This window comes from Octopus sinensis, linkage group LG2 (assembly GCF_006345805.1).
Source record: "Octopus sinensis linkage group LG2, ASM634580v1, whole genome shotgun sequence".
NCBI lineage: Eukaryota > Metazoa > Mollusca > Cephalopoda > Octopoda > Octopodidae > Octopus > Octopus sinensis.
In genome coordinates, this window is record NC_042998.1 from 58,470,367 (window position 1) to 58,493,820 (window position 23,454).

General features: G+C 36.0%; 1 protein-coding gene across 5 annotated transcripts in view; it reads left to right on the forward strand.

Annotated features, from left to right (window-relative positions):
• Positions 1-23,454, forward strand: part of LOC115224721 (1-phosphatidylinositol 4,5-bisphosphate phosphodiesterase epsilon-1) — a 1,072,053-nt gene that overhangs the window by 878,104 nt on the left and 170,495 nt on the right. For 4 of the 5 annotated variants that reach the window (XM_036513495.1, XM_036513498.1, XM_036513504.1 and 1 more), the window contains 2 exons: positions 6,685-6,831; positions 14,131-14,611. In XM_036513495.1, coding sequence (XP_036369388.1) covers positions 6,685-6,831; positions 14,131-14,611 — 628 coding nt within the window. The remainder of the gene's footprint in view (positions 1-6,684; positions 6,832-14,130; positions 14,612-23,454) is intronic. The other variant, XM_036513507.1, reaches the window with a different exon arrangement.

The window sequence follows — 23,454 nt, forward strand, 5'->3', positions numbered from 1 at the left end:
ACACAGAGGGATGAAAAATGAAAGAAAAGGTGAAGTCAGGTAGTGGTTTAATTCACAACTTACAAGTTGAGAGGAACAAATGTAATTATAATACAAATGCAATAGCCAGATGCATGAACCAGCAGCATAGTTGTAGACCAGTGGTTTTTCACTTGCATAGTAGTGTCTCCTTGGGGACATTGTGAGCTCACAAAGAGGTGGCAAATGTGAAGAGGGCACTAGTGGGGGATACTATGTGTTTAGAGGGGTCATGTATTTTCTCAGAAATAACATACTTAAATAAGGTAGAATGGATGGACGACGAGGGTTCCGGTTGATCCGAATCAACGGAATAGCCTGCTCGTGAAATTAACGTGTAAGTGGCTGAGCACTCCACAGACACGTGTACCCTTAACGCAGTTCTCGGGGATATTCAGCGTGACACAGAGAGTGACAAGGCCGGCCCTTTGAAATACAGGTACAACAGAAACAGGAAGTAAGAGTGAGAGAAAGTTGTGGTGAAAGAGTACAGCAGGGATCACCACCATCCCTGCCGGAGCCTCGGAGAGCTTTAGGTGTTTTCACTCAATAAACACTCACAACGCTCGGTCTGGAAATCGAAACCGCGATCCTACGACCGCGAGTTCGCTGCCCTAACCACTGGGCCATTGCGCCTCCGTATGGTAGAATACAATGTTTTCAATATGTTTACACCAAAACAAAAATCATCGTCAGTATTAGAATACGAGTAGGATATTGTGTTGTCAGTGAACTGAAACATGTGACAATGTGATAATGTGTCAAGGACCAATATAATTTCACTATATATAATGCACAGGTATGTCAGTGTGATTAAGAAGATGGTTTTGCAACAATGAGGTTCCAGGTTCAGTCTCACATCATGGCACTTTGGACAAGAATCTGTTCTCCTATAGCCACAAGCTGACTAATGGTAGAGAGAACCTGAAGGAAACCCATTGCATGTACATGTCTAGATAGGTGGCACTCAGTCAATTATAACAACAAGGGTTCCAGTTAATCCAATCAACAGAACAGCTTGCTCATCAAATTAATGTGCAAGTAGCTGAGCACTCCACTGTCACATGTACCCTTAGCATAGTTCCCAGGAAGATTCAGCATGACACAGAATGTTACACAAGACTGGCCCTTTGAAATACAGGTACAACTCGTTTTTACAAGCTGAGTAAACTGGAACAATGTGAAATATAGTGTTTTGCTCAAGGACACAACATGCAACCAGGAATTGAACTCATGACCTTATGATCATGAATCATTTACCTCAAACCACTAAGCCATGTGCTTTCTCTACATGTATAGAGGAATAAAAGATAAAATACCTGTAACATCATTTACAAGATCTGAATGCTGTGTCTCCTGCAAATTGTATAGGTATGCTAACCACAACACCAAAAGGATGCCACAACCCTTGGCTGGCTAAATTAACACAAATTAACACTAATGACACATCAATAGCAAATCTCAGTTCACATAATATTCAAAGTATAATATTGTATATAAAACATTATCAATGAATAAGATGGAAGCATGTTTCTTGATGGTTTTAGATGGTTTTAGATGAGCATCGTGTTTCAAATCTTTCATGAAAAGCATGCCATACTATGGGGAAATATTATCTTGCTTGATTATAGGTGAGGATTGGTTATAGGGTGGCAAGCTGGCAGAATCGTTAGCACTCCAGGCGAAATGCTTAGTGGTACTTCGTCTGCCGCTATGTTCCGAGTTCAAACTCCGCTGAGGTCAACTTTGCCTTTCATCCTTTCGGGGTCGATTAAATAAGTACCAGTTACACACTGGGGTCCATGTAATTGACTTAATCCCTTTGTCTGTCCTTGTTTGTCCCTTCTATGTTTAGCCCTTTATGGGCAATAAAGAAATATATAGGTGAGGATTGGTGACAGGAGGGATGTCCAGCCATATAAAATCTGCTTCAACAGATTCTGCCTGATGCATGCAAGTATGAAAAGTGAACATTATGATGATGATGATGATGATGATGATGATGATGAACTTGCCATCTTTAGTAATTTCTATAAAAATTTAATATGAAGACCCACTAATTGGTCCATGCAACTATCTAAACGGAGGCACAAGCTGGATGGAATAGAATTTGAAAAGAGGGTTATAAGCAACTGTGTAAAATTAGATTCTGTTTGATTAAAATAATCTATTTTTCCTATTCCCACTATCTTTTAGATTTTAAAAAAAATTTTTTTCTGCTTGGCAAAACAAGGGAAGGGAGGCATTTTAAAATGGTATTCTATGAAAGGGGGTACTTAAATACAGAGGGTTGAAACCCACCACCATAGGCAAATAGCTAGGTTCCTAGTAGGTAGGTTAGGGAGTCTATCAATCAGCCAAGGGTGGATATGTAAGCCTAGGATTGTGTGTGTGTGTGTGTGTGTGTGTCTGTGTGTGTGTGCGTGTGTGAGCGCACAGCAATCAATACTGTCTGTTGAGTATCAACACAATAAGCAATGAATTATTATTTCATATGACATGCTTTTGATTTAAATTTTAATAATTAATCTAACAATATCTCTGAGATATTTTATCACCTGTATTCTTTGAGATATTAAATCCACAAGACAATAGATATTTCATTATCTCATATTGTAGCTTGATATTATTGGTTAAATTTTAATTGACAAATTAATTCAAACAAGGAATATTTTGATAAATTACAAAATTACAGCATGGAATATTAATAGATTTTATGCATGGAAACATAACTAGTGTTGTTTCGAAAGAATTTTTAATGCTAAAAATATAAGCTGAAGAATGAGCTTTGGATTAGCATCCAATAAATCATCAATGGAAGCATGGTTGGAATATTAACAAAGCTAGAATAGATGAAACATCTTGTTTTCTCAATTATAGCCGTTTTTGTTTCACCCCAGGTCAGCCCTGATCAAAGGCTTTCCAGCTGTTACCATTCTGTTTATTATTGTTATTTATTTGTTGTTTTCAACCAGTGTGTTGTTAATACTACTTTGTCTAAAGTGTTTGTTGTTTTCTTTAAGGATGGTCTGTAGTGATTTAGGGTGAGTTTTGGCTGCTTTTTCTCGCAAGTCTAGCAATGAGTACAAGAGTGATAACATGCTATAGTCTTTTCTACTCAAGGTAAATGGCCCGAAATTTTGTGGGGGTGGGGGGGATCAGTCGATTAGATCAACCCCAGTATGCAACTGGTACTTAATTTATCGACCCTTAAAGGATGAAAGGCAAAGTCGACCTCGGTGGAATTTGAACTCAGAATGTAAAGACAGACAAAATACTGCCAAGCATTTCACTCAGCATGCTAACGTTTCTATCAGCTTCCTGCCTTGAATAACATGTTATATTAATTCACAATCTTACACTATCTGTGTGTGTGTGTGTGTGTGTATCTCACAATCATACATCTATGCATCTCACCACATAAACATCATCACTTACTCTCAAATAGAAGCCCTTTGTTACTAGCAGAAGTATTTACTTCCTGAACTTTTTTCCCTTTTTACCTATTCTAGCTACTACAATTTCAGAACACCCACTTTCTCTACTTATTATAACCACTAGGTCACAAAATATATCAACTACTTCTAGTGAGCCTTCCATGCAATTCAAGGAATTTAATCTGTGCATTGCTACTACAAACTCATTTGCACCTGCTGCTTATGAAGTCTAGCTTCTCTGTCAGCATGCATGTGATCCAACTAAATCTTCTGTGTCCCATTATTTATGCTAGGTACATTGCATAGAATTTCCCCTTACTTCTTTTCTACATATTGAGCATGGTCTGATGGAAGCAAGCTCCTGTTATCTTCTCTACTTACTAAATCTTTAATCTTCTTCTCTAAATCTTCAACAGATTATGCTAAAATAACTAAGTCATTAGAATACAAGAGTTCCTGCAGGCATCCAGCCTTAAACTGTTCTTTTATTATTCAGAGGACAATAATAATCAAAGTAGGGATAGACCTCTTCCTGCACCCTTCATTAAGCTCATTAGTGACTCCCACCTTGCTATGTCTCTGTATATGTCTTAAATAGTTCTCTCATGCTATTCATCCTTAGTGACCAACAGATTACAGAGCATGAAATTCTAAGTTCTTCTTTAAGCTGACAAATGATACAAATTTAGTTAAGTATATCCCTTACAACTGTTTCACTAGGAAGATGGGTCAGTTGAACCCCTTCCTGGAACAAGGCTAATCAGCAAGGGTATCCAGCCATAGAAACATTGCCAGATCAGACTGGGCCTGGTGCAGCCTTCTGGCTTCCCAGATCCCAGTTGCACCATCCAACCCATGCCAGCATGGAAAGCGAACGCTAAACGATGATGATGATGATAATGATATATATATATATATATATGTGAAACACACATACACACACAGACATATATTTATAAATGTATTTATTTGTTACTGGTGAAAGCCAGTTTATGGGGTTATATTATGAGTACATTTAGTGATAGTAATATGCATGTGGCACCTTAATAAATGTAAAAGACATGTCAGCCATATTATAAACACGTACGTATTCATGGGTGTGTAAATCTCTCCATTCATCCATCACTCTATCCATAATAATTTTTTAACCTACAATAAAATACATTGAAAGATAAAATGGAACTATTGATGGGGAATGATTATATAAAAAGCATAGCGAAAAAAAATCAATCTTCACTGAGTGTTATTAGTCTCCATAGTATTATGAGCAAAATACACACATATATACATATGTGCATACATACATACATGCATATATACATACATATATATATATATATATATATATATATATATATATATATATATATATATATATGTGTGTGTGTATGTGGTTTTGTGTTTTTGTATGTTTATAGACTATATTGAAAATTGTAGGAACAAATTGTTTCCATCAGTTTGGCAATGAATAAAATCAAGTCAATGACCGATTTACACAGAAAAATAACAAATGAAAATCTAAACTGACGAAAAACTCAATCAAAGATCTTCCCGTGTAAATTGTACTTGTAGGTGCATGTGTGAGTGTCTGTGTGTCTGTGCATGTTTGAGTGTACATGTGTATGTGTATGTGTGAATGTGCACGTGGGTGAATAAAAAGCTTAAAATCATAATCATCATCATAACCATCATCATCATCATCATCATCATCATTATTTAATGTCCATCTTCCATGCTGGGCCATGTTGAATATTTCCATTTCTGTCCATAGAGTTTAATGATGTGTTGAAACAAAAGTAAACCAAACACACACACACACACACACACAACATTGATTTAAACAACTACATGTAGAATTTGTTGCCTCTAAAAGAAAATCAAAATTAAAATTTGCAGCTTCACTGGCATTTGTTATTCCATTTGAAACCAAGTCAGTAGAATTGTTTTACAAGGTAAAAAAAATCTCTAACTTCTAATGAAACTTAATTTAGTGCTGTGATTAATTTTTTATGAAAAATATTCGCCATGCTGAAAACATTACCAAAACAACAGCAGCACTGACCAAATTCAGAACACTGTGGAAAGACAGAAACATATCACTGAGCTCCAAAATTAGGCTAATGAAATCATTAGTGATCTCAGTATTCCTGTACACCTGCAGAACATGGACACTGATAGCAGGAATCGAAAGAAGAAACCAGGCTGCTACAAAGAAATGTTTCAAGAGACATTTGGGAATATCATATAGAGATTGTGTCACAAATGAGGAAGTGGAAAGGAGCATAAGGCAGGCAATAGGGCCTTAAGAGGAACTTGTTACGCGATAAAGAAACACAAACTCAAGTGGTTTGGTCAAGTCACCTGCTCATCAGGAATGGCCACAACCATACAGGTAGCAATCCCATTATGTAACCCTGCGCTCATCAGAGGTAACCAATATGGAATGAAATATGGCTATATTTCATTCGTATTTTGTTCCATATCAACTACCTCTGAATAGCACAGGGTTACATAACCAGATTGTTAAATCCCCAGTGCAAAACTGTTAGGTAAAACTGCCCATAGTGGATATATTATACTGTACACTTTGGATTATATACTCATTCTATTGACAGATATACAAGTGCATTTTTATCTGACTTACGGATTCTTAGATGACTTACACACATATATGTAGCTTATACTTCATTGGATCTGGAACTCACAGTGGATCATGAAATTGTATGCCAGTGTTCATGTCTATATAATTTCATATGCATGTATATTTATATGGATGTGTTTATGTACATGTACATGTATATATAAGTGTTTGGACATGTCCATATATGCATGGATATATACAGGAATGTTTGTATACAGTATATACATGGATACGCTGATTTCAACCCTAAATTGGTGCCCTTATTGAAATACTTTGGTTCAAGTGAATCCTACAAATAATTATATATATATATATATATATATATATATATATTATATATATATGCATATATATAAAATAATAATAAATGAATATGAATGGAGCTGATTATTCAATAATATTACATCATACTTCCATTGAATGGTTACTTACTTATACAGGGTAAGGGCAAAGAGGATGGACGTTTTTGAAAAATTTACAAAATCATTAATTTTAGATCCTATATTAGATGTATATATATATATATATATATATGTATGTATTTTTTATTTGACAATAATTGACATTTCTGTTGTTTTCTTTGTTTAGACATTCGGTGGCAGGCGATGGTCAAGTGGTACCCAGAATGTAAACAATTCTGTTGAAACTCAAGTAACTTCAAAGAAAGGAACTCAAGGATTTGGTGGACCAATAATTTTCAAAAAAAAACATAGTTCAGGAATTGCTTCCTCCAAAGTGAGGTTCTGAACATTAAAAAATATTTCTCTCTCTCTCTCTCTCTCTCTCTCTCTCTCGCTCTCTCTCTCTCTCTCTCTCTCTCTCTCTCTCTCTCTCTCTCTCTCTCTCTCTCTCTCTCTCTCTTTCAAATATCCTATCTTTCTCTGTCAGCATCTTCATCTAATTAATTTTCTCTCTTTCACTGCCTTTATAAGTATATGCATGTTTAAAATTGTAATCTGTATATCATGCTATACCATTGTAAGGCATGATGCTGTGGTTTTTGTCTGAGAAAACATTTTCCACAGACAACGCATGTCCCTCTCTACTGTAGCCTCAATCAGCCAAAGGGAACTTAGCCTACCAGTCTGTGTGGTGACATCCAGTATACTCTGTAAAATATTTTGGCATTAGGAAGAACATCCAGCCATAGAAACCATGCCAAAGCAAATATTAGAGCATGATGTAGTCCTCAGACCATTTGGATCCTGTTAAAATTATACAACCCATGTCAGATGTTAAAAGACGATGATATGTCTGTATGTGTGTGTGTGTGTGTGTGTGTGTGTGTGTGTGTGTGTGTTTTAGTCTTAAGATTGTGTGAGGTTGTAAAGGAATGTTATTGTCATATATACGGTGTCATTTGTTTGCAATCTTCAGTGAAATCATGTCCATCGATTGTGCTGCTCATGTTTGAAGGACTAAAGGGAATATGACCTTGCTTGAAAAAAGGTGAGGGTTAATGAGATGACTGAAGATACATCCAGCCAGAGAAAATTTGCTTCAACAAATTTCAACTGACTCATACAAGCCTAGGAATTGGGAGAATAATACAATGATGATGTTCAATCATGCAAACTTCCTCTGATTGGCACAGCCTAATAAGCTATGGTAGTAGAATCCGAACTTCTGTATAATTTGAAATCAAATACATTAACCTCACAGCCATTATATGTCCTATGGTAGTTAGTTTCTTTTTTTTTTCCATGCAAACCTACAAAAGTCAACAGAGAGTGGTTTTATGGATTTCCTCTTTGTAAGTCCGAGATCTGCCTTGAACAAGAAGACCTGTAATCAAAGGCATTCCAGCAAAGGCCTTTAAAAATTTTTCTTTTCTTTTTCATAAGCAGTATGTAGGCGTAGGAGTGGCTGTGTGGTAAGTAGCTTGCTTACCAACCACATGGTTCTGATGGTTCTGGGTTAATTCCCACAGCATGGCACCTTGGGCAAGTGGCTTCTACTATAGCCTCAGGCCGACCAAAGCCTTGTGAGTAGATTTGGTAGACAGAAACTGAAAGAAGCCCGTCTTATATATGTATATATATATATATATATATATATATATATATATATATATATATATATATATATAATATATATATATATAGTGTGTGTATATATATATATGTGTGTGTGTATATGTGTATGTGTCTGTGTTTGTCCCACCCCCAACATCGCTTGACAACCAATGCTGGTGTGTTTACGTCCCCATAGCTTAGCGGTTCGGCAAAAGAGACCGATAGAATAAGTACTCGGCTTACAAAGAATAACTCCTGGGGTTAATTTGCTTGACTAAAGGCAGTGCTCCAGCATGGCCACAGTCAAATGACTGAAACAAGTAAAAGAGTAAAAGAGTAAAGAGTATATTTAGGACTAAATTATCAAATATGCCCTTCCTATTCTAAAGCATTAAGCTTAACATTCAAGGGGTATAAAGCTGCTATTTCTAGTAGATGAAGTGACCAAGCAGAGGCTCCTTGTTGACTTGCAGTTAATATTGTACTAATGCAGTTGTTGCTTACATTGGAATATACCACTCTTGGGACATATACAAAGCTATGTAGGTTGACCACTTGAAAGTTAAATACACGGATACAGTGCTGGTGTAATAGGAGAAATATTTTTAAACTCTGATGCATGATACTTTATCATCTTGCTCATCTGCAATTTCTAAATTAATTAAATGTAATAACTTTGTCTATTTATCAATTCATGTTTAACATTATTTTCTTAATGGAAGTTCTTTCACACAGACCAAACACCCTATCAGTTTTCGTTCTGAATTAAATTCAGAATATTACTGAATAATTTATAAGCAAAATAAAAATTATAGCTTTATGTTGTTATACTGGAAAAACAAAAAAGAAAAATAATTAAATTAAAATACTAAATAATTGAATTGCAAAAGTTAATTAAGTTTGCAATATGTTTCACTTATGTGTATGTGTTTGTTTGTGTATGTGTGTGTGGTGGTTGGGGGTGGCGGTAGGGTATAAACTTCCTTTTGCTTCTATTCTTAGCAAAACTTCATATATTGTTCACATAATGAAGTTTGTATTTGAATATGCAAATTTAAGCACAATATCATCTCTATTGCCGAGTACATGCTCATTTTTGTATAAGCTAATGTATAAATGCATGAACACAGATACGGGCAAACATCTGTTGGCTCATAAGTGTATGTATATGAACATTGGTCTATATGTGTGTGTGTGTGTGTTTGTGTGTGTGGGGGGGGGCTGCTTACACATAAATGAATACATGCTTATATATACCTCCATGTACTTACATACTTAAATATGCTCTCACACATACCTACACACAGATTGCATATTTAAGTAAAGAGGATAGAGATAGATAATTAGTAGGTGAGCAATAAGGCAGTAGTCGGAAACTGAGTAAGTATAGTAGGAGGAATATTATTGGCCAAGTGAGCCAGTGATATATATATATATATATATATGTGTGTGTATATATATATATGTATGTATATGTGTATAAAATTAGAGAAGAACCACCATTCAACAATGATATACTTAAAACATACCATATAGAAAAAAATTAAAGATACAATAAAGCATTTACCTAGAACTAAATAAATTACTAAATAATAAATATATAGTATAGGCGCAGGAGTGGCTGTGTGGTAAAGAGAGAGAGAGAGACAGACAGACAGGAGTGGCTGTGTGGTAAGTAGCTTGCTTACCAACCACATGGTTCCGGGTTCAGTCCCACTGCGTGGCACCTTGGGCACGTGTCTTCTACTATAGCATCGGGCCGACCAAAGCCTTGTGAGTGGAGATTGGTAGACGGAACTGAAGAAAGAAGCTGTCGTATATATGTATCTATAATGTGTGCATGTGTGTTGGTGTGTCTGTGTTTGTCCCCCCACCATCGCTTGACAACCGATGCTGGTGTGTGTTTACGTACCGTCACTTAGCGGTTCGGCAAAGAGACCGATAGAATAAGTACTGGGCTTACAAAGAATAAGTCCCGGGATCGAGTTGCTCGACTAAAGGTGGTGCTCCAGCATGGCCGCAGTCAAATGACTGAAACAAGTAAAAGAGTAAAAGAGTAAAAGATATATGTACATATATATATATTATATATATATTATACATTATATTATATTATATATATATATATATATATATATATATATATATGCATCTACACATACATATACATATGTATATACACACATACTCACATATACAGACATGTACGCAGTCACATACAGGCACATATATAAACGTGCCTACTGTCACACACATATACATACACAGATGCCTGTCTGTGCATACATATGCTTAACATATGTATATATATCTACTTACATATACACACATGCACACCAACATACTCACACCCATACATATAAAGATATATATTCACACGCATATACCCATATACAAACATATCTACGCATAGATATATATAATACATATTATATATACACCTGTGCACATATACATACAGTGGCGAACAGGATCTAAAAATATTGGTGGCCGGGAGACTAAGGGGGCCCACCCACAACTACAATGCTATCATTTATTTTATTTTTTTTGTATTCTTTTCAATTGTCAACAAACACAGCCAGGCTGAACTAACTAATGCATTCTTCCAGGAATGAATAAAAAATTCACAAACTTTGGGTGGGGGCCCGTTAGATACTAACATGGACCCCTGTATATAGATTCTAATGGCACATCGAGCAAGCTGGCAACCTGGCTGCTCCACTACTATATACATGTATATACATAGATACATACCTATGCATATACCCACATGAAAACAAATTTGGATATGCACCTGAGGAAACAACTAAATCTCATAATGCAGGGAAAGAGTTGTATAGTCTAGTACTTGCACACCTGAAGCACTAAGTTGCATTGAAACAATTGTAGTGATTAAAAAGAAAAGTCCAACAATATCCCTTCTTGTTGACTCCAATTTCTTCAATTATATATATATATATATACATATATATATACAACTTATAAATAAGGGCTAAAGAAAATGATTTCTATGCCAATATGCTGATAACAGACTTTTAAATCATCAATTTCCACATATTATTTACTCGCTACAGAAAAACACGAAGAGCTGAAATCTTCGTGCTTTTCTGTAGTGAGTAAATAATATGTGGAAATTGGCGATTTAAAAGTCTGTTATCAGTATATTGGCATAGAAATAATTTTCTTTAGCCCTTATTTATAAGTTGTTTATAATTTTAACCTTAAATGTATTTTAATATGCTGCCACATTTTTTGAAGGAATTTTTTTTCTGTAAAAAAGACTTCATCCTATATTAGTAGTAGTAGTAGTAGTAGTATATATATATATAAATATATATATATATAGGAGTGACTGTGTGGTAAGTAGCTTGTTTACCAACAACATGGTTCCGGGTTCAGTCCCACTGCATGGCACCTTGGGCAAGTGTCTTCTACTATAGCCTCGGGCCGACCAATACCTTGTGAGTGGATTTGGTAGACGGAAACTGAAAGAAGCCCGTCGTATATATGTATATATATATATGCGTGTGTGAGTTTGTGTGTCTGTGTTTGTCCCCCTAGCATTGCTTGACAACCGATGCTGGTGTGTTTATGTCCCCGTTGCTTAGTGGTTCGGCAAAAGAGACCGATAGAATAAGTACTGGGCTTACAAAAGAATAAGTCCCGGGGTCTAGTTGCTCGATTAAAGGTGGTGCTGCAGCATGGCCGCAGTCAAATGACTGAAACAAGTAAAAGAGTAAAAGAGAATATTTATATAGAGTTATGCTAAGAAACAGTACACAGTACCAGAAATTTTGATACTGGTCAAATATAAGAAAACTACTCCAAATCATTGTTAGTATATCTGTGTAAGTGTAGTTTGGGCCAGCTAGTTTCTAAAGGCATTGAGTCATACAAGTTATAATAATGAAGTGAATCTAAATAATGATATTTGATCTGACTTCATCATTACAATGTATGTATATATACGTGTATATATATATACATATATATATGTATGTATGTATATATATATATACATATATATATATATATATATATATATATATTATATATATATATATATATATATATATATATATATATATATACATATATATATATATATGTATATATAGATAGATAGATAGATAGATAGATAGATAGATAGATAGATAGATACACAGATAGATACATAGAGACATAGATATATGACAAGATGATTCAGAAGGATTGCTAGAGAATGGGAATATGATTTTGTCAAACCATTTGGTTCCAAATGGTAAAGAAGGAAGAGCAAAATGGAAACCCATTGTGACCACCAATATATCAGAGCATCTGGCAATAAAGTAATAAAGTAATGTGCGTATGTATGTATGTATGTATGTATGTATTTATGTATGAGCTTCCTTTATATGTAGAGCTATTGGAATCAGCTCTAAACATGTGATGATTCTAAGGTCAGTAGTATTATAGATATCATCCATTTCAATATGTATTTTCACAAGAATTTATCTGAAATTTACATTAATATCATCTGATTACTCTCTTTTACTCTTTTACTTGTTTCAGTCATTTGACTGTGGCCATGCTGGAACACCGCCTTTTAGTCGAGCAAATCGACTCCAGGACATAAAACACACCAGCATCGGTTGTCAAGCAATGTTGGGGGGACAAACACAGACACACACACATATACACACACACATACATATATATACTTATATATGGGAGGCGCAATGGCCCAGTGGTTAGGGCAGCGGACTCGCGGTCGTAGGATCGTGGTTTCGGATCCCAGACCGGGCGTTGTGAGTGTTTATTGAGTGAAAACACCTAAAGCTCCACGAGGCTCCGGCAGGGATGGTGGTGATCCCTGCTGTACTCTTTCACCACAACTTTCTCTCACTCTTACTTCCTGTTTCTGTTGTACCTGTATTTCAAAGGGCCAGCCTTGTCACTCTCTGTGTCACGCTGAATATCCCCGAGAACTACATTAAGGGTACACGTGTCTGTGGAGTGCTCAGCCACTTACACGTTAATTTCACGAGCAGGCTGTTCCGTTGATCGGATCAACCGGAACCTTCATCGTCATAACCGACGGAGTGCTTCCTATATATATATACATATATATGACGGGCTTCTTTCAGTTTCTGTCTACGAAATTCACCCGCAGGGCTTTGGTCAGCCCCAGGCTATAGTAGAAGACACTTGCCTAAGGTACCAAACAGTGGGATTGAATCCAGAACCATGTGGTTCATAAACAAGCTACTTACCACACAACCACTCCTATGCCTATCGATTATATTAATTAATGGATTATATTAATTATAAACATATGACTGTGCATATGTGTATGTATATATATAAAAATGTGTGTGGGGGGTATATATATTTGCATGTAAATATACACATATGCATATATGTATACATACATATATTTACATATGTAAATATATATCATGGCTATGTGGTAAGAAGTTTGCTTCATAACCACATGGTTCCAGGTTCAGTCCCACTGCCTGACATCTTGGGCAAGTGTCTACCACTATAACCATGAGCCGACCAAAGCCTGGTGAATCAATTTGATGGACAGAAACTGAAAGATGTCTGTTATATATATATATGTATATATTTGTGTGTGTGTGTGTGTGTGTCTGTGTTTGTTCCTCCCACCATCACTTGACAACCAGTGTCAGTATGTTTACGTAACAGTAACTTAGTGGTTTGGCAAAAAGACCAATAGAATTAGTACTAGGCATACAAAGAATAAGTCCTGGAGTCGATTTCTTCAACTAAAAGTAGTGTTCCAGCATGGTCACAGTCAAATAACTGAAACAAGTAAAAGAATAAAAGAATATAAATATACACATACAAATATATGTATATGTATGATATAAGTTTTCTGTTACAATTTCTATTACATCGTTTATTGTATTAAATTGACTTATACATTTGGAAAATAAATCTGTTCAAAAATTTGAATGCCTAAAAATTACTGATATTTCTTTTCTCTTTCTCTGTGTCAATTTTATTTGAGCAGGATATCAGTCCGAAAGGTTCAAGCAGCTCTAGCACATTTAGCAGTTGTGAGTCAACATCAAAAGCTACTTACAGCCATCAGCAGACTCCTAGCCCAACCCGTAAATCAAAATCTGAACCCAGTAAAAACTTCTTGAATGATCCAGTGATAAACCAAATTCAAACAACCAACTATTTGCCAGGCTTTAGATCAAGGAATATTACATACAGCTTTACAGAGCATTACCATTCCAGGCGACGGAAACGATCTCTCAATGCTGGCAGATGTCTTCCCTCTTCTGAAAGTAGATCAATCGCTATCACACATTCAACACAGTTGTCTTTCTTGGATTTTGTGGATTTATTCAAAGCATTTGAGTTACGGTGTCGTAAAGATTTAAAAGACTTATTCGAACAATTTGCCATTACCAAAACACTTGCAGAGATTGAAGAAACAGTTTCCTATGACCATCACATGTACAAACCATCAACTAAAGACATGGGTAAGAACTTTTCCTTGTTTTCTTTTCAGCGTAGCAGTGGCTGTGTGGTAAGTAGCTTGCTTATGAACCACATTGTTTCGGGTTCAGTCTCACTGCGTGGCACCTTGGGCAAGTGTCTTCTACTATAGCCTTGAGCTGACCAAAGCCTTGTGAGTGGATTTGGTAGACAGAAACTGAAAGAAGCCTGTCGTATATATGTATATGTGTGTGTGTCTGTGTTTGTCCCCCCCCCCTACATCGCTTGACAACCGATGCTGGTGTGTTTAACTTAGCGGTTTGGCAAAAGAGACTGACAGAATAAGTAGTGGGCTTACAAAGAATAAGTCCCGGGGTCGATTTGCTTGACTAAAGGCGGTGCTCCAGCATGGCCACAGTCAGATGCCTGAAACAATTAAAAGAGTAAAAGAGTAAAAGAGCTGTCACAAACTGGAAAGTGTGAAGAGTTGGAGATGTTATGATAAAACTCCAAATCAAACTTGTTCATGTAGAACTATCATCATCATCATTATTACTTAATGGATGTTAAATGATGATGATGATAATGATGGCAGTTCTACTAAAGCAGGTTTGATTTAGGGTTTCACAATAACAGCAACATAAACTCTTCAGGTTTCAATTGTAATTAAAAATATTCCAGTTAAGACTACACTGTCATTTTAGCAATAGCTAAGGCTACTTTACTGAATGAGATATTACTTTTTTTACAGTAACATAATAGAATTGCAGGTTAATATAGGGCGTTACGATTATCAGAAAATCAAAAAAAAAATGTGTGTAATAGGTGTAAAACAACTTCCTATGAACGAATATGAAAAAAAAAATTCGCGCACGCGAAAGGGGGTGGGGGAGGGGCCTCGGAAAATTCACATCGGGAAGTTCCGAAAGCGTCTGAGGGGCTGACCCGGGCACCAAAACAAAAAAAAAATAGTGTAATATGTGTAAAACAACTTGCTCTAAACGAATATGACAAAAAAAATGCGCTCTCGTGAAAGAGGGGTGGGAGAGAGGCCTCGGAAAATTTATATCGGGAATTTCCGAAAGCGTCTGAACCGGGCACAAAAACAAAAACAAAAACAGCGTAATAGGTGTAAAACAACTTGCTCTAAACGACTATCATGAAAAAAATGCGCGCTCGCGAAAGGGGGGTGGGGGAGAGGCTTCGGAAATTTCACATCTTCAGTCCACGGCCTTTAAACTAAGAAAAAATAGTGTAATTGGTGTAAAACTACTTGTTCTAAACGAGTATCAAGAACACACACTCACACATGAATCATAAAATCATATTTCGCAAAAAAAATAAATAAAGAGAAGAAATTCTGGAAAAAGTGAAGAAATGTTGGATCTCCGCCATGTGAATCAAAATACGTGTCAGAAACATCTTGAAATACTACAGAAATTATGTTACGAAAATGATAATGTATACATACCTCTTTGAGTGGTCCATCGATAATGTTGATAAAGAAATGAGTTGGATTCGAACTCAGAATATTGACTAACACAACTACATACTACAAGACTCAAAATATTCAGCCAAGTCACCACCCTTTAACTAGCAATAATAATAACATCAATAACATAACAGCCAAAAGATTTATTTGTTCTGAATATAACAATCATAGTAAATAAATATGTTCTTTAATATTCACATTCATGTGCACAGTTAAACACACTTACATACAAACAGTCACGCATGCATAATACAGAACGGAACACATAAATGAAGGATGCATGAAGGATATATACTTAGTATATATTACATCTAGAGAATTTTGATTAATAAGTCAAATATGCAAATTATAAAGATAATTAATTGCTTTACTAAACAGTGTTGTAAAGGTGAAAAAATAAATTTGGGAAAAAAATACACGCCAAAACTAATTAATAAAGGATAATTAGGGAAGGATTGACACAAAATAATAATTTTTTCTGTCTCTTTTTTTCTGATAAATGCATCTTAATAAGTGAGAAGAATTGCATATATCTGAACTATTTCAAAGAAAAGCATAAAATTAATGTTTAAAATAGCTTTAACCAAGGAATGAGATCCAACATTTCTTCACTTTTTCCAGAATTTCTTCTCTTTATTATTTTTTTTTTTTTGCGAAATATGTACAAAAATACGGAGTTTATGATTCATGTGTGAGTGTGTGTTCTTGATACTCGTTTAGAACAAGTAGTTTTACACCAATTACACTATTTTTTCTTAGTTTAAAGGCCGTGGACTGAAGATGTGAAATTTCCGAAGCCTCTCCCCCACCCCCCTTTCGCGAGCGCACATTTTTTTCATGATAGTCGTTTAGAGCAAGTTGTTTTACACCTATTACGCTGTTTTTGTTTTTGTTTTTGTGCCCGGTTCAGACGCTTTCGGAAATTCCCGATATAAATTTTCCGAGGCCTCTCCCCCACCCCCCTTTCGCGTGCGCGAATTTTTTTTTTCATATTCGTTCATAGGAAGTTGTTTTACACCTATTACACACATTTTTTTTTTGATTTTCTGATAATCGTAACGCCCTATATTAACCGAATTGCAAATTGGCTATTATTTATAGCAGAGCAAGCTGCTTGAGTGTTGCTTCACTGTTTTGTAGGTAGGATATTTTTGAAAGATTCATGTAGTAGGATTCAAGAAAAAATACAAATCCTGTAGAGTTCGAAGTCTACAGTTTTTCCTATACTGAGACAACCATTTTCATGAGACACAGAGAATTAATGTTGTTGTTGTTGTTGTTGTGGGTGTTGCTGTTGCTGTTGTTGTTGTTGTTGTTACTGCTGCTGCTGCTGCTGTTGTTGTTGTTGTTGCTGTTGTTGTTGTTGCTGTTGTTGTTGTTGTTGTTGTTATTATTATTGCTGTTGTTGTTGTTGTTGCTGTTGTTGTTGTTGTTGTTGTAGCAAACATGTCAGCATGAATGTCCTTGGGGGCTAACCCCTTTTTTTCTACAGATATTTGATAACACTATGGTGCCAAATTTTATCCATTTTCACGAAATGTCTCTAGTACCACTTTTCCAAGTCCTCAATTCTTTATCCAATGTGGATTTATCTGGAAAAAAAAACATGCAGTTAGCATCAGGAAAGGTTGAATTTAATACATGCCAAGTATAATTACTGTATGGTAACTCCTTCTTAGTCAGCCTTGGAACCTTTCAGCCCACCCTCGTAGCTCAATAAATGAAGAGAGGTCTTCAACTCAGAGGTTATATCATATGAGGGGCTGAATTTGGAAATCAGCTAAATATATATATCGTACATCATTATGTAGTGCAAGAAATGTTCCTCTAAACCCTCAAACAGCAGTGAGCTGTATCACACCATAGTGCCAATTTACAGCTAAGCAAAAGAAAAACAGCTTTTGCTAGGAACACAGTTAAAGTTTTGGTTGGTGTGCTTGCATTTTAATGAATCAGCATCTGTGATACTCATCCATCATGTCACTAAATCTTGTATTTTATAATACAATTTCTGTAAAGCTGCTTTGTCAGTGTCAAGGGAAATAAAACTAAACTGTTTGACATATCTATCAGAGCTGACAGGAAATGGGTTATTGTAGGTTCTGTATGTATATATGCATGCATGCATCCATGTATGTATGTATGTATGTATGTATGTATGTATGTATGTATGTATGTATGTATGTATGTATGTATGTATGCATGCATGCATGTATATATGCATGTATGTATGTATGTATGTGTGTGTGTGTGTGTGTGTGTGTGTAGTAGCTGTTTGGTAAGTAGCTTGCTTACCAACCACATGCTTCCGGGTTCAGTCCCACTGCGTAGCACCTTGGGCAAGTGTCTTCTACTATAGCCTTGGGCCGACCAAAGCCTTGTGAGTGGATTTGGTAGACAGGAACTGAAAGAAGCCTATCGTATATATGTATATATATATATATATGTATGTGTGTGTGTAAGTTTGTGTGTCTGTGTTTCTTCCCCCAACATTGCTTGACAACCGATGCTAAGTTACGCTCCTGTCACCTAGCGGTTCAGCAAAAGTGACCGATGGAATAAGTACTAGGCTTACAAAGAATAAGTCCTGGGGTCAATTTGGTCAACTAAAACAAATAAAAGAATAAAACAAATAGATACACACACATATACACACACACACACACACACACACACACACACACACACATATATATATATGTATATATATAAAGATGATTATGCGTAAAAGGATATAATCCTGAATTCATATGCAAACACCCATGCATACTTACTTACACACACACACACACACACATATATATATAAATACATACATATATATCATCATTGTTTAACATCTGCTTTTACACATGTGTGTAAATATACATATATACGTATTATGCATATGTATTGTATATATATATACATATATATATGTGTGTGTGTGTATGGCTGTGTGGTTAGGGAGCTTGCTTCCTAGCTACATGGTTTCGGGTTCAGTCCCACTGTGTGACACTTTGGGTAGGTGTCTTCCACTATAGCCCCGAGCCGACCGGAGCTTTGTGATTGAATTCGGTAGGTGGAAGTTACTGCCGTGTGTGTATGTGTGTGTATAGCTGCTCAGTGCCTCTCCGAAAGAGAGAGAGGGATATATGTGTGTGTGTGTATATACACACATATACATACACAGGTGTATATGTATCTACTTATCTATTTATTTATACATACGTGTGTATGTGTGTGTCTGCGCACATGTGTGCATGTGTGTGCTTGTTTCAGTTTCCCTTATAGTAGCAATTTGACTATGCTAAACTATAATTATTTACAAGCTGCAAGAATCATACTATATCTAACCCTGCAGCAAACACCACCAAGGTTCCAAAATGACCTAACAACCTCATTATCTATGTAAAAACATTAAAACAACATAAAAAACAAACAACAAAGCACAAGGAATTGATAATGAGTAGGGACTTAACTGGACAGTGAAATCCAATTTAACACAACAGGAGAATTTTCATCTTTTGTCTAATGGATATAGTTGTGATTTTGACACCCAAAGCTGGATCACTACTTCTATTGATGGTAAACAACCTTAGAAAAATGATCAAATGCTGTTTGGGAGTGTAGAAACCAAATTTTTGTATTAGGTCTACAAAGAATGATTGTACATTGTCAAAACATTAATATAGTCAGCACAAATTTGTTCTGAATATGTTATTCACTAATATACAAGACATTAGAACCATACTATAACTTACACACAAATCATACATACCAATCTGTAAAATGAAAGTCAAAATTTTCCTATAGAAATAAAAATTAATGATTTTATTTCTATAAAAGAAGTGGCTGTGTGGTCAGTAGCTTGCTTACCAACCACATGGTTCCAGGTTCAGTCCCACTGTGTGGCACCTTGGCAAGTGTCTTCTACTATAGTCTCATGCCGACCAAAGCCTTGTGAGTGGATTTGGTAGACGGAAACTGAAAGAGGCCCATCGTGTGTGTGTGTATATATATATATATATATATATATATATATATATATATGTATATGTTTGTGTGTCTGTGTTTGTTCCCCCAACATCGCTTGACAACTGATGCTGGTGTGTTTACGTACCTGTCACTTAGCGGTTCGACAAGAGATTCCAATAGAATAAGTCCTAGGGTCGATTTGATCGACTAAAGGCAGTGCTCCACCATGGCCACAGTCAGATGACTGAAACAAATAAAAGAATAAAAGAATAAAAGAATAATACATGAACAGAGCTATCGATCAACTTTGCTCTGGCTTGGTCACACAGAAGCAGGTAAATAGTGACCTTAACTGAGGTCCAGTATACCTGTGTTCTACCCTCTAAAATTGTTCGTTTTTAATCTATCAAATAATGATGTCATGGGAAGAAATGTAATTGCTGATTGTAAACTGAATGACAAGGTTGGTTGAATAATGACAAAACATTGCTATTAATTATTTTATGATTTCACAAACAGATGAAAGACCAGAGAGATTTATAACCCAAAGTATAGAAACAAAACTAAATAACAGTCTAGAGACCCCTGCTGCCAATGTTAATCTATTAAATAGTGATATTCAGCAGTAGCTGTAATGTTTATGCCTTTTAAGAAATAAGAGAAATACATTTTGAATTTTTGTTGCTGCTGAAATATCATGCATACGTTGCTATGTTCCCCTCTATTCTTATTTAGTTAAGTAGGTTTTTTTCTTTCCTCTTTTTATAACTGGGATACTCTCAATGCCTTTACTCCTGTGATAAATTGATTGCTGTCTTATCAGTTATTGGCTTTAACAAAGCAGAAGAGATATTTTGTATTCTAAGTTGGTAAAGCACAGATTAAATTTTTATATCACTAGTTAAGACAAACTATGTGATCAAAATTGACTTTCTGTCACTGAACTAAGTATACCATATGGGTAAATGATCAGTAATTGATTTAGGTCTATATCAGGTCACTGCATGAAACCAATGCTATGAATTATTCATCCTTAGTATAACCAAACAGGACTAATTAGTGTCACAGAGTAACTAACATTATTCAGGTTTTCTTAATTAACTCATTTCTCTACTTCTTATCCCTTATACTGCATCACATCTTCTTATGCTTACTTTGACCACCTTTCCCCATGTTTTTTTTACTTTGGAGTGTTAACCTGCTAGATTATCTTCTTGCCCTTGTTTTCCCTACAGCTGTTAATTCACTTTCACCAGTCTCAAAAACACCTACAAAGACTATAGGCACAATACCTTCAGGCCAAGACATTTTTTGTTTTAAATATTACATAAACAGGCATATGAGTGGCTGTGTGGTAAGTAGCTTGCTTATGAACCACATGGTTCCGGGTTCAGTCCCACTGTGTGGCACCTTGGGCAAGTGTCTTCTACTATAGCTTCAGGCCGACCAAAGCCTTGTGAGTGGATTTGGTTAATGGAAACTGAAAGAAGCCTGTCATATATATATGTATATATATATATATGATATATGCGTGTCTGTGTTTGTATGTCTGTGTTTGTCCCCCGAATATCACTTGACAACCCATGCTGGTGTGTCTACGTCCCCATAAGTTAGTGGTTCGGCAAAAGAGACCGATAGAATAAGTACTAGGCTTACAAAGAATAAGACTAAAAGCGGTGCCCTAGCATAGCCACAGTCACATGACTGAAACAAGTAAAAGAGTAAACAAGTAAAGAGTAAACAGAAAACCAGATAATTAATTTGTGTTGAAAATATCTTTTCTTGTTTATAATATAAACATAATAGAATGGCAAAAATAGTAAATTACTGGACCAAATGATTTACATCATCATAAAGCACTAATTCTCCATGCTGGGATGGGTTGGTCAAGTCTTACAAAATCTCACCAGTCCTTCATCATGTCCCCTGCAGTGACTCTTAATCTTGCTGCCTGCTGTGATTCTTCAGCACCTGGTGCACACAACCGAAGAGAACAGATAAGCAGAATTGTTACAATGGCAAACAAAATATTTTGTGATATTCAGTTGTGTGCCTTTATATACTGAGTTCAAATCTCACCAAGGTTGACTTACCCATTTATCCTTCCAGTATCACTCAAGCACTGGAACCAATTTAACCAGCTATATTCTACCCACTTACTACCCACCCACAAACTTCAAATCATCATATTCAACCTTTTAGCATTCAGATTATTCTGTCACATGTTATGCCTATTTAGTCATATTGTTTTAAATTAATCATGTATCTTACAGCTTTGAGATTTTCATAATGTAATTGCTTATTTTAAGGTAGGTGTGAGAGGCTGGATCTGGCTAGTTTGAACATAGATTATGTTGAATATTTTGGCCAGATGTGGCTTGTTTGAATACCAAAGGGTTAAACCCTTGTGTCTGGGTTAGGATTCAACAGTTCACTTTTATCATCTTGAGTATAAATCCTATTGAGGACTGACTGCCTACTGATCCCTTACTTTACTTACTTAAGCCCTTCACTCCCCATGGCACTTATGCTATTGATGACTTTTCTCCCGTTCTCAACTCTCAGTTGTCTTTTCTGTTTCTCTCCAATCGGATCCCTGCTTTTTCAGCCCTACCTCAGTATACCATCTTCAGCTAGTTTTTGGTGACCTTTCTTCAGCCTCCCTTGTGGGTTCCAGATCAGAGCCAAATGTGTAATGCAGGGTGTTGGTCTCCTTTCAGATTTTGCTGCATCATGCCAGTGACATGTAAAAAGCATCCACTACACTCTTGGTGTGGTTGGCATTAGGAAGGGCAACCAGTTGAAGAAACCATGTCAAATCAAAGTGAAATCTGGTGCAGCTCCCCAGCTTACCAGTCTTCAGTCAAACCATCCAACCAATGCCAGCATGGAAAACAGACATTAGATGATGATGATGTCATATGTTTCCTTGAGGGAAGACCCTCCTCTTCCAGGTCTTGTTGGTTTTGAATTGTCATCAAGACTTCAGTAACTTTGCATTTTCTAGATACAAGTGTTGGTCCTATGGAAACAGATTTTTTCCTCCAGGATGAGATGGTCCATATAAGTCTGGTTTCAATCCTTAGACCTTCCCAGCATAGGAGTCCCAACTAAGAGATTACACTACACTGGCATAACTCACAAGGGTCATCGAGACACACAGGTAACCACACAGCAACAAGGACTGGACCTTGTGGTAGGCCTGCCATTCGGTTTGGGTCAAATAAGATACATATTAGTCATGTACCATGTCCCCTCCTCCACTATGTATTTTTCTTTTGTCTCTCTTAGAGATTAATTGCCAAGGAACCTTTATCAGTCAACCATCTTATAAACCTAATTGTAGTTACTGTCTAGTTTCATGTCAACCTTTTGATCAAGAGCATTCTTACTATGACTATCCTGTCATTTTGTGAGGATGTCTAGGACTACATTACT